At 36.7% G+C, this 17,992-nt stretch overlaps 1 protein-coding gene across 1 annotated transcript in view; it reads right to left on the bottom strand.

Moving 5' to 3' along the window:
- Window positions 1-13,379: 13,379 nt before the first annotated feature.
- Window positions 13,380-17,992, bottom strand: part of LOC522784 (solute carrier family 22 member 10) — a 36,845-nt gene continuing 32,232 nt past the window's right edge. Inside the window, exons 7-10 of the mRNA XM_002699301.6 lie at window positions 17,627-17,841; window positions 16,010-16,118; window positions 15,354-15,557; window positions 13,380-13,838 (exon numbers count right to left, since the gene is read on the bottom strand). Of these exons, the coding sequence (XP_002699347.1) occupies window positions 13,778-13,838; window positions 15,354-15,557; window positions 16,010-16,118; window positions 17,627-17,841 (589 nt within the window). The 3' untranslated portion in view covers window positions 13,380-13,777. The remainder of the gene's footprint in view (window positions 13,839-15,353; window positions 15,558-16,009; window positions 16,119-17,626; window positions 17,842-17,992) is intronic.

Raw genomic sequence — 17,992 nt, 5'->3', positions numbered from 1 at the left:
AACAGAGCAGTGGGAGCAGTTTTCTTAGTCTTTCTGGAATCAGGAGGTATCACTGTTTTAGTAAAGTTATAAACAAAGTTATTTACCAAAGACACTTCTATGTGATGTAAACCGTTAAATCTGTTTAAAGATTTACTCTCTGAAAACACTTCCCCTCAGTTATTCTGTAAAATCAATATTGGACTTCAGCATGTACATATTCTCTAAATGTGTTAAAATGAGACTGCCACACAGTCTTCAGTCATTTCCAGAAAACAGAATTTGAGACACATAGAAGTGAACTGCTTTATGATTTTCCTGTGGAAAGAAGATAAAACAAGTGTTTTTCTGTTTTTCATTGAATTTAGATTAAAATAATTAACAAAATATAATCCTTTGTTTTTAATTAAAGCAAAGTGGAATGTGGTGCAATAACTACATTTTTAAATTTTTATTTTTTTTTAATTGAAGAATAGTTGCTTTACAGAATTTTGTTGTTTTCTGTCAAACCTCAACATTAATTAGTCATAGGTATACTTATGTCCCCTCCCTCTTGAACCTCCTTCCCATCTCCTTCCCCATGCCACCCCTCTAGGTTGATACAGAGCTGCTGTTTGAATTCTCTGAGACATACAGCAAATTCCCATTGGCTATCTACTTTACATATGGTAACATAAGTTTCCATGTTACTCTCTCCATACATCTCACCCTCTCCTCCCCTCTCCCCATGTCCATAAATCTATTCTCTATGTCTGTTTCTCCATTGCTTCCCTGCAAATAAATTCTTCAGTGCCATCTTATTCCATACATATGCGTTAGAATATGGTATTTATCTTTCTCTTTCTGACTCACTTCACTCTGTATAATAGGCTCTATGTTCGTCCACCCTTTTGCAACTGACTCAAATGTGTTCCTTTTTATGGCTGAGTAATATTCCTTTGTGTGTACATACCACAACTTCTTTATCCATTCATCTGTCTATGGACATCTAGGTTGCTTCCATGTTCTAGCTATTGTAAATAGTGCTGCAATGAGCACTGGGATACATGTGTCTGCTTCAAATTTGGTTTCCTCAGGGTGTATGCCTAGGAGTAGGATTGCTAGGTCATACGGTGGTTTTGTTCCTAGTTTTTTAAGGAATCTCCATACCATCTTCCATTGTGGCTGTATCAATTTACATTTCCACCAACAGAGCAAGAGGGTTCCCTTTCTCCACACCCTCTACAGCATTTGCTGTTTGTAGACTTTTTGATGATGACCATTCTGACTGGTGTGAGGCGATGTCTCATTGTAGTTTTGATTTGCATTTCTCTAATAATGAGCAATATTGAGTATTTTGTCATGAGTTTGTTAGCCACCTGTATGTCTTCTTTGGAGAAATGTCTGTTTAGGTCTTTTTCCCACTTTTTGATTGGGTTGTTTGCTTTTCTGGCATTGAGTTGTATGAGCTGCTTGCATATTTTGAAAATTATTCCTTTGTCAGTTGATTCATTGGCTATTATTTCCTCCCATTCTGAGGGTTGTCTTTTCACCTTGCTTATAGTTTCCTTTGCTGTGCAAGAGCTTTTACGTTTAATCAGGTCCCACTTGTTTACTTTTGTTTTTATTTCCATTACTCTAGGAGGTGGGTCATAGAAGATCTTGCTTTGATTTATGTCATGGAGTGTTCTGCCTATGTTTTCCTCTAAGAGTTTTATAGTTTCTGGTCTTACATTTAGGTCTTTAATCAATTTGAGTTTATCTTTGTGTATGATATTGGGAAGTGTTCTAATTTCATTATTTCACATGTGGCTAGCTGTCCAGTTTTCCCAGCACCATTTATTGAAGAGGCTGTCTCTTCCCCATTGTATATTCTTGCCTTCTTTTAAAAAAATAAGGTACCCAAAGGTGCATGGGTTTATTTCTGGGCTTTCTATCTTGTTCCATTGGTGTAGATTTCTGTATTTGTGCCAGGGACAAGACAAGCATGTCTGCTCTCACCACTATTATTCAACATAGTTTTGAAAGTCCTAGCTATAGCAATCAGAGAAAAAAAGAGAAAGAAAAGGAATTCAGATTGGAAAAGAAGAAGTAAAGCTCTCACTACTTGAAGATGACATGATACTTTACATAGAAAACCCTACAGATACTATCAGAAAATTACTAGAGCTAATCAGTGAGTTTAGCAAAGTCGCAGGATACAAAATCAATACCCAGAAATCACTTGCATTCCTATATACTAACAATGAAAAATCAAAAAGAGAAATTAAAGAATCAATCCCATTCACCATTGCAACAAAAAGAATAAAATATCTAGGAATAATAATAATCTGAGACAAAAGAACTGTATACAGAAAATTATAAGACACTGATGAAAGAAATCAAAGATGACATAAACAGATGGAGAGATATTCCATGTTCCCGGGAAGGAAGAATCAATATTGTGAAAATGACTGTACTACCAAATGCAATCTACAGGTTCAATGTGATCCCTATCAAATTACCAATGTCATTTTTCACAGAACTAGAACAAAAAATGTCACAATTCATATGGAAATGGAGAAGACACCAAACCACCAAAGCAGTCTTGAGAAAGAAGGATGGAGCTGGAAGACTCAACCTTCTTGACTTCAGATTATACTACAAAGCTACAGTCATCAAGACAGTATGGTAGTGGCACAATTACTACATTTTGGTAACTGACATTCTGCATCAATTTAAATCGCACCAAGACCTCACAATAAGTTTAAATTCTTCCAAATAAAGATACAGGAGAAAAGTAGTGATAGGTAAGCTCACATAAGGGTTTATTTTCTCAGGTCTATTTATTTATTTAACAGAATATATTAAGGATCTTTTATGTGGTGATGCTAAGAATCCTGATGAATTGATCATTTTCTCATTATGAACTTGGCCTCTTTATCTCTAGTAATCCTCCTCAATTTCAACTGTTTATTTTCTTATATTAATATAACCATTCCAGATTTCTTATAATTTACATGCTATAACACTCATAAACATTTTTAATTGGTGTGTTATAGGAGATTATTATAGATTCACATGCAACTGTAGGAAATAATATGATAAACTGCATGCACTTCACCCAGCTTCCCCCAATTATAATATTTGTAAAATTATAGTATAATGTTACTATTAGTTTTTTGAGAGTGATACAATATACTGATCTTATCCAGATTTCTCAATCAGTTTTACCTGTATTTGTGTGTGTGTGTGTGATACTTAGTACCATATAGGTTAATCATCTGTGTAGCTTCCTGTGCCCATCTCCACAGTCAAGATACTAAAGAATTCCTAACTAAAATATTCTTCTTGTTGTACTGATATAAATATACCATCTGGCCTTGCTCCTATTATTCCCTTTCCAATTTTGGCAACTATTAGTGAGTTTTCCATTTTTTAAACTCTGTCACTTACAGCTGTTTTAGAGGGGAGGGATCAAGATGATGGTGTAAGAGGACATGAAGCTTACCTACCTTCATAATAATATCAAATTCAACAATACTAAGCCTAAACTAAATGAAATGCTGAAGGGTCTTCTCTAAATAGAGAATAAGCAAGAATATAAAGAAAAGAGAGAATCACAGTAGGAAAGGCAAATATATAGGGTTCAGGATGGGGAACACATGTATACCTGTGGTGGATTCATTTTGATATTTGGCAAAAATAATACAATTATGTAAAGTTTAAAAATAAAATAAAATTTAAAAAAAGAAATGATTGAAGATTAGTAAAATAAGCCAGTATGTAGATTAAAAGAGATATAAACTTATAAAGACAATTATAAATACAATACACAGTAAAAAGGATAAGCGTGAAGATATAAATAAGACATCAAAAAATGTAGGGGGAAGTACAAAAATGTAGATCTTTTAGAATGTTTTTGAACTTAAATGAATATAGGTTACAGAAAGAAAACATAGTGGTGAACTTCATGAACTTCATGGTAACCACAAATCAAAAATAAACAACAGATTCACAAAAACTAAAAAGAAAGAAAGCATACTAAAAAGGAAAATCATCAAACTATAAAAGGAAAAACAAAAAGAAGAAGAAATGAAAAGGAAGAACTACAAAAACAATCAGAAAACAAAAATTAAGATGGTCATAAGTACATGCTATCAATAATTACTTTAAATGTCAACATACTAAATAGCCAGATCAAAAGTCAGAGTGGCAAAGCTGGTGCACTGGGACAACCCAGAGGGATGGGATGGGGAGGGAGGTGTGAGGGGGGTTCTGAATGGGGGGACACATGCACACTCGTGGCTGATTCATATCAATGTATGGCAAAAACCTCCACAATATTGTAAAGTAATTAGCCTCCAATTAAAATAAATAAATTAATCTTTTAAAAAAAAGTCAGAGTGGTTAATTGGATTAAAAAAATAAGAACCTGTAGTATGCTGTCCACCAGAGATTCACATCAAGGCAAAAGACACAGGCTGAATGTGTGGGAAAAGATATTTTATTCAAATGGAAATAAGAGATCAGGAGTAGCAATCATGTCAGACAAAACAGACTTTAAAACAAAGACATAAAGAAAGACAAAGAAGGGCATAAATAATGATAAAGAGATCAATACAAGAAGAGGCCATTACATTCATTAAAATACACACACCCAATATAGGAGCACTTATATATATAAATACTAATAGACATAAAGGGAGAAAATGACAATAATACAGAAATTGTAGATACTGTAAACCCCTCTGACATCAGTGGAGAGAATATCCAGAAAGAAAAACAATAAAGCAAAAGAGGTCCTAAATGAAACAATGTTGGACTTAATTGATATCTAATGGATGCTACATTCAAACCAAAAACAAACAAATAAAACAAAATACACATTCTTTTTTTTTTCTTTTTTCTTTATTTTTTTTAATTTTATTTTATTTTTAAACTTTACATAATTGTATTAGTTTTGTCAAATATCAAAATGAATCTGCCACAGGTATACATGTGTTCCCCATCCTGAACCCTCCTCCCTCCTCCCTCCCCATACCATCCCTCTGGGTCGTCCCAGTGCACTAGCCCCAAGCATCCAGTATCGTGCATCGAACCTGGACTGGAGAACATTCTATGCACAATTTAAAGAATGTGTATTTTACGAGACAGCAAAATACACATTCTTTAAATTGTGCATAGAATGTTCTCCAGAACAGACTACATACTAGGTAACCAAACGAGTCTCAACAAATTTAAGAAGATAGAAAATTATATCAAGCATATTTTCTGACCACAATGTTATGAAGCTAGAAATCAATTTCAGGAAAAAAAATCAGAAAAGAATAAATATATGAGGACTATACAGTTCAGTTCAGTTGCTCAGTCGTGTCCAACTCTTTGTGACCCCATGAATCGCAGCACACCAAGCCTCCCTGTCCATCACCAACCCCCAGAGTTCACTCAGACTCACGTCCATCAACATACTACTAAAAACCCAATAAGTTAATGATCAAATCAAAGAGGAAACCCAATGAGCTAATGACTCAAAAAAGCCAATTCTAAGATGGAAATTTAGAGCTGTACACACCTTCACCAAGGAACAAGAAAAATCTTAGATAAAAGACCTAACGTACTATCTAAAATAATCAGAAAAAAGAAGCCCAAAGTCAGCAGAAGAAGGAAATAATAAAGATCAGTGAGGAGATCAATAAACGAGAGCTTTTAAAAATCAGAGGTAAAGATCAAAGGAACCAAGAGCTAATATTTTGAAAAGATAAACAAAATTGATAAACCTCTAGACTCAGAGGTTTGACAAACTTCCAGACTCACCAAAAGTAAATGATAGAGGACTCAAATAAACAAAATTAGAAAGGAAAGAAGAGAAATAATAACAACTGATGCCATAGAAATACAGAAAAAAAAAACTAGAATTGAATACTATGAACAAATATACACCAACAAATTGGACAACTTAGAAGAAATAAACAAATTTCTAGAAACATACTGCCTGCCAAAAATAAGTTAAGATGAAACAGACAGTTTGAACAGACCAATCACTATGTGTGAAGTAGAGTCTGTATTTTTTTTAAATCCGTGCCAAAAAAAAAGTCCAGGACTGGACAGCTTCACTGAGGAATTCTACCAAACATATAAAGAAGAAATGAAACCTGTTCTTCTCAAAAATTTACCAGAAAATGAAGATGAGGTAACACTCCCAACTTCATTCTACAATGCTGCACTTATTACCCTGATACCAAAATCAGACAACACAAGAAATAAAAGAAAATCACATGCCCGTATCTTTGATGAATATAGATGCAAAAATCCTCAACAAAAAATATTACCGAGCTAAATCCAACAGTATATAAAAAGGATCATTTACCATGATCAAATTGGATTTATTCCAGGGTCACAAGAAAGACCAAAAAATCACATAATTACCTCAATGGACAAAGAAGACACATTTGACAAAATTCAACATCCATTCATTATAAAAACTTTCATCAAAGTGGTTATAGCAGGAACATAACTCAACATAATAAAGGCCTCTTAACAAAACCACCTATGGCCAATGTAATACTCAAAGGCAAAATGTTGAAAGACTTCTGGTAAATTCAGGAACAAAATAAGGATGCCTACTTTCACCACTTCTATTTAACAAAGTACTGAAAGTCCTGTGCACAGCAATCAGACAAGGAAAAGAACTAAAATGTATCCAAATGGTAAGGCTATCACTATTTGTAGATGTCATGATACTCTCTACAGAAAACCCTAAAGTAACGGCCAACAAACTGTTAGAGGTAATGAATGCAGTTAGCAAGGCTATAGGACACAAGATTAATACAGAGACCTATTGCATTTCTATGCACTTATAATGGAATATCTGAAAGAAAAGATTAAAAAAAAAAAAACATCGTGTTGAAAATTGTATCAAGATGCAAATAAAATGAAAAGTGAAAGTGTTAGTCACTCAGTCACATCCGATCCTTTGCCACTCCATGGACTGTAGCCTGCCAGGCTCCTCTGTCCATGGGATTCTCGAAGCAAGAATACTGGAGTGGGTTGCCATGCCCTCCTCCAGGGGATCCTCCCAAACCAGGGATCGAATCCAGGTCTCACACATGGCAGGCGGATTCTTTACCCAGTGAGTCACCTGGACAGCCTATCCTATTGTAAAAGTCAGTCAATCCTGTCCAACTCTTTGCCGTCCCATGGAATAGTCTATGGAATTCTCCAGGCCAGAATATTGGAGTGGGTAGCCATTCCCTTCTATAGGGGATCTTCCCAGCCCAGGGACTGAACCCAGGTTTCCTCATTGCAGGTGGATTCTCTACCTGCTGAGCTACCAGGGAAGCCCCATTCTATGTGTTTCTATAGCTTATTTCTTTTCACTGTTGAATACATGAAATGTATATACATTGTTAATTTAACTGGCAAAGCCCAACAGGATTTTTCAAGTTTTTATTTGTCCATTTGTTCTTTATTGAGATATAATGGACATAAAAAATTGTACAAGGTTAAGATAAGGGGCTTCCCAGGTGGTGCTAGTGGTAAAGAACCCCCCTGCCACTGCAGGAAATGGAGAATATGCAGGTTCGGTCCCTAGGATGGAAAGCTCCCCTAGAGAAGGGCAAGGCAACCCACTCCAGTATTCTTGGTTAGGAAATCCCATGGACAGAGAAGCCTGGTGGGCTATATTCCATGGGGTCGCAAAAAATCAGACATGACTGAAGTGACTTAGCTCACATGCAAAAGATATACAGTGGGGGCTTCCCTGGTGGCTTAGTGGTCAAGAATCTGCTGCCAATGCAAGAAACTGGTGGGTATGATCCCTGGGTAGGGAAGATCCTCTGGAGAAGAAAATGGCAACCAACTCCAGTATTCTTGCCTGGGAAATCCATGACAGAGTGGCCTGGTGGGCTATAGTCCATGGGGTTGCAAAGAGTTGGACATGACTTAGCAACTAAACAACAAGATATACAGCAGTGCTGATTTGATACATTTATATATTTCAATATGATTATTATCATAGTGTTAGCTACAAGCTAACACTCTAATCATGCCACAAAATTATCATTTCTTTTTCGTGTGGAGAATAATTAAGATCCAGACTAACAACATTTGAAATTTGCAATGTAGTATTGTTGACTATGGGCTTTCCTGGTAGCTCAGATGGGAAAGAATTTGCCTGCAATGCAGGAGACCCAAGATTGACCCCTGGTTTGGAAAGATCGCCTGGAGAAGGAAATGGCAACCCACTCCAGCATTCTTGCCAAGAGACTTTCATGGACAGAGGAGCCTGGCAAGCTATAGTCCATGGGATTGCAAAGTGCCAGATACGACTGAGCAACTAACACACACATACATACACAAACACACACACACACACGTACACACATCTACATTGTTGACTATAATCACAAATTATGCATTACACCTTATCTACTAGTTGCAAGTTTGTACCATTAAACTTTTCCCCAATTCCCCGATCTCTCAGATCCTGATAACCACCATCCTACTTATACCATTTTGCACAAGTTTGACTTTTTTTACATTTGACGTCTAAATTATATACAGTATCTGTTATTCTCTGTCTGATTTATCTTACTTAGCACAGTGCTGTCAAGGCATATTCATGTTTTCACAAATAACACTTCTATTTTTCTCATGACTAATATCCTATTATTTAAACTTACACTATGTTTTTAACCACTCACTTTCAGATGAGCACTTATGTTGCTTCTTTGTTATTGTAAAAAATAATCATGGGAATGCAAATATCTTTTCATTGTCCTGTTTTCATTCCTTTTGCACGTAAAACAAGAAACAGGATTGCTGGATTATATGCTATTTAAAAAAAATTTTTTTTGTGAAATCTTTATGCTGTTTTCCATAATGACTGCACTGATTCATATTAGCACCAAGTATTGCCTCTACTCCACATATTAACGTCCCTGGTGGCTCAGTGGTAAAGAATCCGCCTGCAATGCAGGAGAGGGAGGCTTGATCCTTAGGTCAAGAAGATCCCATGGAGAAGGAAATGGCAACCCACTCCAGTATTCTTGCCTGGAAAATTCCAAGGACAGAGGATCCTGGCAAGATATAGCCCATGGCATCGCAGAAGTGTTGGACAAGACTCAGCAACTAAATAACAACCATAACCACATACTCACCAACACTTATTATCTCTTGTCTTCTTGATGCTAGCTGTGAATCAAAAATTAACCAATAGTCAATCCAAAGGAGAAACAGAGAATTTTATTTGAACCAGGCTGAGGATTGTAATCCAGGAGACAGCCTTTCAGAAAACTCTGAGGACTGTTCTATTCGTTAGAAGTTGAAGGCACAGTCATATATATATATTTTGAGACAAAGAAATTTATGTCACAAATGACACACTGACATTTTGCATCAAGTTCACCAAAGATACATAGTCCAGTTCTGCACACACCAAGCAAGCAGCAGGTCACCATTACCTGTTACAGTTGAGCAGTCTCATCCTTTAGGAGCTCTGATTAATGTATAACGCAGATACACATTGCATATGAAGGAGGGATCAGTATGGGCAGGGAGTATGTCATGCTTAAAGTTTCTTGTCCTGCTTTAAAGTATAAATTTTATTCCATCACAGCCATTCTAAGAGGTGTGAGGATTTTCTCCATTGTAGTTTTGATTTTCCTTTCCATGATGATCAGTAATGTTGAGCAACTGTCCAAAAACTGATGGCCATTTGTATATCTTCTTTAGGAAAATGTCTATTAGGGTTCTTTGTCTATTTTTAAATTGGGTTACTTGGTATTTTGTTATTGAATTGTAGGAGTTACTTATGAATTTTGGATATTAACCCTTTTTCAGATATCTAACTTGGCAGTATTTTCAAATCCATACTATGTAATACTTCATGGCAATAAAAAGGAATAAAATACTGATACAAACAACAACAGGCATGAATTTCAAGTACAATATACCAAGCAAATGTCAATACAAAAAAAGTATAAATCTGTAACAAACTTATGTGATGTTCTAGGAGAAACAAAGTTAACACCTAGTGAAATACACAGTGGAAGAGGATTGAAGGCTAAGGGACAATTCTGACTGAGGAATGAGCACAAAAGTAATTTCTGGAATGGAAATTAATCTCCCTGTTGATTGGGTTGCATTTGCCCCTGGTATATGAATTTATGCAAATACACTGAATTTTGACCTTGGGATTTGTACTTTTTACCATGTGTAAATTATACCAAAAATAAGGGAACCATAGACAACAACAAGATGAGACAGCACCAGGCAGAGCTCACATGGGGTGGCAGTCAGACATGACTTAGCGACCAAATAACAATAACAACAAGGCCCTCTCAGCCCCTTGCCCTCTGGGCTTTTGAATGGAGTGGCAGCTCTCTGAATTGCCTTCACGGTCATTCTTCCATGACCTTGAACAATAGCTTTGCTTCTGTTGAGATGGCTGATCCATAACAATTTCCTTATTAAGCAGTTACTTGGTCATCCCCTTATAATATTTTAATTTTGTATGCTTACTTTTTAAAAACATGAACATAAAAAATTGCAAAGAAACAGTAATCACTTAAAATTTGACCACTTAAAGTTCACCACTGTTACCATTTCAATGAATGTATTTCCAAAAAAAAAACATAATTTTCTAATTGCCAGTGATTTATGACATCAAAAGTATCATGCACTAAGTTTACAGATATATTGATATTTGCTTCTGGATTTCTTTCGATGTCCAGTTGCATATACTATACAGTTCTGACTTTTGCAAATTTATTTGTTTGTTTATTTATTTTAGAATATAAATTTATTTATTTTAATTGGAGGCTAATTACTTTACAATATTGTATTGGTTTTGCCATACATCAACATGAATCCACCACGGGTGTACACATGTTCCCCATCCTGAACCCCCCTCCCACCTCCCTCCCTGTACCATCCCTCTGGGTCATCCCAGTGCACCAGCCCTGAGCATCCTGTATCATGCATCGACCCTGGTCTGGTGACTCGTTTCACATATGATATTATACATGTTTCAATGCCATTCTCCCAAATCATCTCACCCTCGCCCTCTCCCACAGAGTCCAAAAGACTGTTCTATACATCTGTGTCTCTTTTGCTGTTTCACATACAGGGTTATCGTTACCATCTTTCTAAATTCCGTATATATGAGTTAGTATACTGTATTGGTGTTTTTCTTTCTGGCTTACTTCACTCTGTATAATAGGCTCCAGTTTCATCCATCTCATTAGAACTGATTCAAATGTATTCTTTTTAATGGCTGAGTAATACTCCATTGTGTATATGTACCACTGCTTTCTTATCCATTCATCTGCTGATGGACATCTAGGTTGCTTCCATGTCCTGGCTATTATGAACAGTGCTGTGATGAACACTGGGGTACACGTGTCTCTTTCAATTCTGGTTTCCTCAGTGTGTATGCCCAGCAGTGGGATTGCTGGGTCATTTGGCAGTTCTATTCCAGTTTTTTAAGGAATCTCCACACTGTTCTCCATAGTGACTGTACTAGTTTGCATTCCCACGAACAATGTAAGAGAGTTCCCTTTTCTCCACACTGTTTCCAGCATTTATTGTTTGTAGACTTTGGATAGCAGCCATTCTGACTGGCGTGTGATGGTACCTCATGGTGGTTTTGATTTGCATTTTCCTGATAATGAGTGATGTTGAGGATCTTTTCATGTGTTTGTTAGCCATCTATATGTCTTCTTTGGAGAAATGTCTGTTTAGTTCTTTGGCCAATTTTTTGATTGGGTCATTTATTTTTCTGGAATGAGGTGCAGGAGCTGCTTGTATATTTTTGAGATTCATTCTTTGTCAGTTACTTCATTTGCTATTATTTTCTCCCATTCTGAAGGCTCTCTCTTCACCATCCTTATAGTTTCCTTCGTTGTGCAAAAGCCTTTAAGTTTAATTAGGTCCCATTTGTTTATTTTTGCTTTTATTTCCAATATTCTGGGAGGTGGGTCATAGACGATCCTGCTGTGATTTATGCTGGAGAGTGTTTTGCCTATGTTCTCCTCTAGGAGTTTTATAGTTTCTGGTCTTATGCTTAGATCTTTAATCCATTTTGAGTTTATTTTTGTGTACAGAGAAGGCGATGGCACCCCACTCCAGTACTCTTGCCTGGAAAATCCCATGGATGGAGGAGCCTGGAAGGCTGCAGTCCATAGGGTCGATGAGGGTCAGACATGACTGAGCGACTTCACTTTCACTTTTCACTTTCATGCATTGGAGAAGGAAATGGCAACCCACTCCAGTGTTATTGCCTGGAGAATCCCGGGGACGGGGGAGCCTGGTGGGCTGCCGTCTATGGGGTCACACAGAGTCGGACATGACTGAAGTGACTTAGCAGTAGCAGTACATGGTGTTAGAAAGTGTTCTAGTTTCATTCTTTTACAAGTGGTTGACCAGTTTTCCCAGCACCACTTGTTAAAGAGATTGTCTTTTCTCCATTGTATATTCTTGCTTCCTTTGTCAAAGATAAGGTGTCCATAGGTGTGTGGATTTATCTCTGGGCTTTCTATTTTGTTCCATTGATCTATATTTCTGTCTTTGTGCCAGTACCATACTGTCTTGATGACTGTGGCTTTGTAGTAGAGCCTAAAGTCAGGCAGGTTGATTCCTCCAGTTCCATTCTTCTTTCTCAAGATTGCTTTGGCTATTCGAGGTTTTTTGTATTTCCATACAAATTGTGAAATTATTTGTTCTAGCTCTGTGAAAAATACCGTTGGGAGCTTGATAGGGATTGCATTGAATCTATAGATTGCTTTGGGTAGCATACTCATTTTCACTATATTGATTCTTCTGATCCATGAACATGGTATATTTCTCCATCTATTAGTGTCCTCTTTGATTTCTTTCACCAATGTTTTATAGTTTTTTATATATAGGTCTTTAGTTTCTTTAGGTAGATATATTCCTAAGTATTTTATTCTTTTCATTGCAATGGTGAATGGAATTGTTTCCTTAATTTCTCTATTTTCTCACTATTAGTGTATAGGAATGCAAGGGATTTCTGTGTGTTGATTTTATATCCTGCAACTTTATTATATTCATTGATTAGCTCTAGTAATTTTCTAGTGGCGTCTTTAGAGTTTTCTATGTAAAGGATCATGTCATCTGCAAACAGAGTTTTACTTCTTCTTTTCCAATTTGGATTCCTTTTATTTCTTTTTCTGCTCTGATTGCTGTAGCCAAAACTTCCAAAACTATGTTGAATAGTAGTGGTGATAGTGGGCACCCTTGCCTTGTTCCTGACTTTAGGGGAAATGCTTTGAATTTTTCACCATTGAGGATAATATTTGCTGTGGGTTTGTCATATATAGCTTTTATTATGTTGAGGAATGTTCCTTCTATTCCTGCTTTCTGGAGAGTTTTTATCATAAATGGATGTTGAATTTTGTCAAAGGCTTTCTCTGCATCTATTGAGATAATCATATGGCTTTTTATTTTTCAGTTTGTTAATGTGGTGTATTACATTGATTGATTTGACTTTTGCAAATTTATTTAGAGTTCATCATATGGTCCTCCTTACATGAACCTGCCATGGTATTCCTCTGTTTCTGAATCACATTGTCTATTAATAATTTATTGACAAATTTGAAACTTTTTTGACTCCTTCCCCCCAAAATGGGACTGTTCATGGAATTACATATTCTCATTTATTACATGTTTAATTGCCAATTAATGCAATAATTATAGATGAGATGTATTTTTCAAGTGTATTTTCTTGCCATTTTGTAGATATAAAGGAGATATCTACTCCTGGAGATATTTTTTCTTCATAATTTTTTCTTCCTCACCAGCAAGACCATGAAGAGCCTTAAAATTTTGTCACTTTTATGTAAGAATCTTTTTCATTTATTTTTCTTGAGAATTTTTGGCTGAAAAACCAAAGGAGAAACAACAAATTAACCAACCAATCAGAAAATAAGAATAGACATTATGAAAGAGAAAAAATAAAAGTAAGTTTGGATGCCCTCCTTGTACAAGTACAAACTGATCCCTAACAATCAGCTTTTTTCATTGTTGCTATTGAGTCACTAAGTCACAGATTCCTTACCACTGAATCAGGATGACTCAATGGTAAAGAACTCTCCTGCCAATGTAAGAGACACAGATTTGATCCCTGGGTCAGAAAGATCCCCTGGAGAAGGGCATGGCAGTCCACTCCAATATTCTTGCCTGGTAAATTCCATGGACAAAGGAGCCTCATGGGCTACAGTCCATGGGGTCCCAAAAGAATCAGATGTGACTTAGCGACTAAATGACACCAACTGTGCAGGCACATGAATGCACTTAAAAGTGCTACTCGCACTTGGTCTTTTTGGATTCTCACTTTGTCATTTGGATCTCTGGCCAATGACACCTTTGATAAGTCAGGAGGTGGGTTAAAAATCTAAAGGAGTTCCCAACTTGTTATAGGTTCAGTTGTGTACCTTCCAAAGTATATATATTGAAGTCTTAACCATCTACCTCAGAATATGCAATTATCATATTTGAAAACGGGATTGTTGCTGATTAATTAAGATGAGATCAAACTGGAGTAGAAAGAGCCCCTGATCCAATATGATGATGTTCTTATTAAAAGAGGGGAACTTGAGACATAAAGTGATGCCAGGGGGATGCGATGTGAAGACTGGAGCTATTTTCCACTAGCCAAGGAACTACCAGAATCCAGGAGAGACCTGGAACAGACCCTTCTCTAGAGCCTTCAGAAAATGTAGAGTCCTGCCAACAACTTGAGCTCAGACTTTCAGCCTCCTGAAACTTGACACAGTAAATTTATTTTGTTTAAGTCACTCAGTTTATCAGATTCTACTGTAGAAGCCCTATGAAACTAAGATACAATGTTATAGTTTTAAAATGCCTTTTCCAGTTTCTTATTATCCTCAATCTTTGCATAACTTGTGGCAGCAAAACTGAATCTTACAGCCACATGCAAATAAATAACTTTTTTACTGCCTTTCCACAGAAAGTCCTTAAATTGTGGGAAAGTCCTTAAAATGTGATTTTTCTAACAATGCTCCTTCACCAGTCATCCCATTTCTTTCCTCTCTATCCCAAGCTCTTATGGATCTGAGGATCATGATCCCAATATGAATGTGTGTTTCTCATGAGGACAGGTAGGATGTAAAATCATAACAGAGCTAATTACCATCACTTCAGCACTAAAACTACCAATGAGAACAGGGCAGAGGGGATCTCTGCAGTCTAGACTAGAATTCACAATGGATGGAAATGACCTTGCCTCTCATGAAGATAATGGCCCAAGATGGGAGTATCCGAGGCAAGGCTCAGCCTCCCCAGTGATCTGAGGGACTCATGAGGTGTGTTGCCTTTCTCACCCACAGATCCAAAGCACACAGTCCCTCCCAGGGGATGGTAGGTTTACTCACTTATTTTCCACATCCTGGATGGTGTCAGGAATGGGCAGATTTTTGGTTTCAGGTAGGAGAAGAATGAGAAGACCAGCAATGATTGGAAAGACTCCATAGATGATCCAGGGCAGGATGGGTAGATACACTACTAGGGTCATCAAGAGGGGAGCCAGGGTTGCCCCACATCTACTAGCTAGCATATCTAATCCTAAAAAGTTTGCCCTGAAGGAATAAATGACATGATATAGTAATTCAGTAAATATCTGCACACAAAATTCATGAGATATTATTCTGCAATGAAACACAATTACTATATGCATGAGCTTGATGATAAACCCTTGTTATTGAGATTTGCTCCCTGGTTTTCTAGCTGTCTTTGTCAAGTGTATTGATATATTTTCATTATTTTATATGGAATGTTACACATTGGACCTATAGTAATAAGAGATTCAAAAGATTAATGAGAAGATAATTGAATTACTGCTCAGAACAATACACAGAACAAAGTTGGGTTTTTCAATTAACTTTGGCTATAGTTGCTATTGATATAGTATTACCATTACAAATGATTAATTTATAACTTAAAGATCTTATTGTGTTCACTCCTGAAATAAGCATCAGTTAGATGGGAAAGTCATACTTTAGATCCTGGCAGAGCATCCATAAACTCTTACCTGAGGAGAGTGGGGATGAGTTCATTAGAGTGGACAGAAAGAGCAGACACAGAGGCAGCAACACAGCCAATTCCCACACTTGCCAAAGCCACACGCAGGGTCTGCATTTCTGGAGACAGGAAGACCAGCAACACTAAGAAATCTGGGCTGGAGGAAGTGGCATCCACCAAATTTACTCAGGAAAAAAAGAAAACTATGGTTTATTGATAGATTTGAAATATACCATAGAATATATATATATATGTTGATAAACTGAGAAATGTAAAATCGTCAATATATGTGGTAAAATTACATAAAACTATCTGGAATAATTGCAACAAATCCATCTGCATATCTGAGATTTGCAAGAAAAGAAAAAGGAAACAGTGTGGCAGAAATTTGCTTTCACTAATTTTGTCTGGTATTTGCAATATCCTTATTGCTGAAGTTAAGACATGGACAATTACTGAGTCTAATGTTCAGCTCCAATCTTGAGACGTTTGTAATTAAAGTGCAGGTTTTAAAGTGACCAGTCATCCTGGGAATTTGAAGGTTTTGATAATGTGAGATTTTCATTGATAAAATCAGAAAAGTCCCAGGTAAACCCAAATAAGTCAACCAACCTAGCGTAGATACAGCATTGCCATGGGGTAAGTATGACACCAGAGAGTAACAGGACAGTACTGCTCTATTAGTGAACAGGCTGTGGAGAAGCTAGATCTACATCAATGTTAGACATGAAGAACCTAAAATTGAAGCCTCTAGTTGGGAAAAATTGTCAAAATTAAGGAACAATTGAGAAAATTGAGGGGAATCAGTTTTCTACACAGTATAAAAAGAAATGTAATTATAACTGGATAATATTGGAAAGAACTCCATGGTAAAGAAGTATTATTAATGCATTATTGATGATATTCTGAGAAGCAATAAAAATACCTATCTGTAATGCTGTGTCACATTCCTGCACTGGAGATGCAAATTGCCCACCAAGTTTCTCCTAATTATTACATATCATCATTCTATTAACTTATAAAGTAATCTGATAGGGAATGGACAAGGATTTTTCTCAGCTTCAGTTCTTGTTTCTACTACACCCTCCTTCCCCACTTGAAAAAGAGGATTTTTTTTTTCATTTCCTGGGAGACTTTCTTAAGCAAGAACTATAGTCATAGTGACTTAAGCTCACAGTCATATGTAGATACATAGAAATGGGGAAGTAGACCAGTCATCAAAGCTGGTAATGAAGAGCCCAAATAGAAGGAGTGGCCATAGTATGCTCTCACATGGGATATAATTGCAAGGCCTCATCCCTCTTTACTGGCTATTTAATGTGTGAATGGGAAAACCACAAGTGAATGATTGCTGTCCTAGAGAGACTACCTGGAATAAATGGGACCATTTTCCAGACGTTTCCACTATGTGATGAAAGATAAATATATGTTTGCGCTGCCCCTTACTGACCTTTAGTTCTTTCCTCAAAAACTTATTAGCAGAATTTCTCATCAGTTTGGTTTGGGGGAATACTTAACCTTTCATTAGGACCTCTTTTTACTCCTGGCTTCAGACAAGTATGACCAAACAAACCTTGAAGAATGAGAAAAAGACCCTTCGTTTCCCCAAAGTCCAGTCTTCTCTCACCTTGGGGCACAAATGTGTTGACCAAAATGGATATTCCCACCAGGAACATGAGAAACATCTGGGTTGGTCGACGGCCCATGTGATTCAGTGGTAAAACTGCAAGACTTCGGACTGAGACAGTGAGAGCTCCAAAGATTACCTGGAACAGGAAAATATTGCTCCCAAAGTGCTGTAGATTCATAAAGATGCCAAAATAGGGTATTGTGGTTGCAAATCTGTAGTGGGGGAAAAAAAAGAAGAAAAAAGACATAAGCCATAAGACTTAGAGCAAAGGTACTATAATTGATGATTATATTCACCCAGGCAGCCAGAGATCAATATTAAACAATAAAGGCCCTATCTGACTTGTGTAATTCTTCATTTTAA

This window comes from Bos taurus, chromosome 29 (assembly GCF_002263795.3).
Source record: "Bos taurus isolate L1 Dominette 01449 registration number 42190680 breed Hereford chromosome 29, ARS-UCD2.0, whole genome shotgun sequence".
Lineage (NCBI taxonomy): Eukaryota > Metazoa > Chordata > Mammalia > Artiodactyla > Bovidae > Bos > Bos taurus.
Note: the sequence above shows the minus strand (reverse complement) of the source record. Positions and strands in the feature narration are given on the sequence as shown.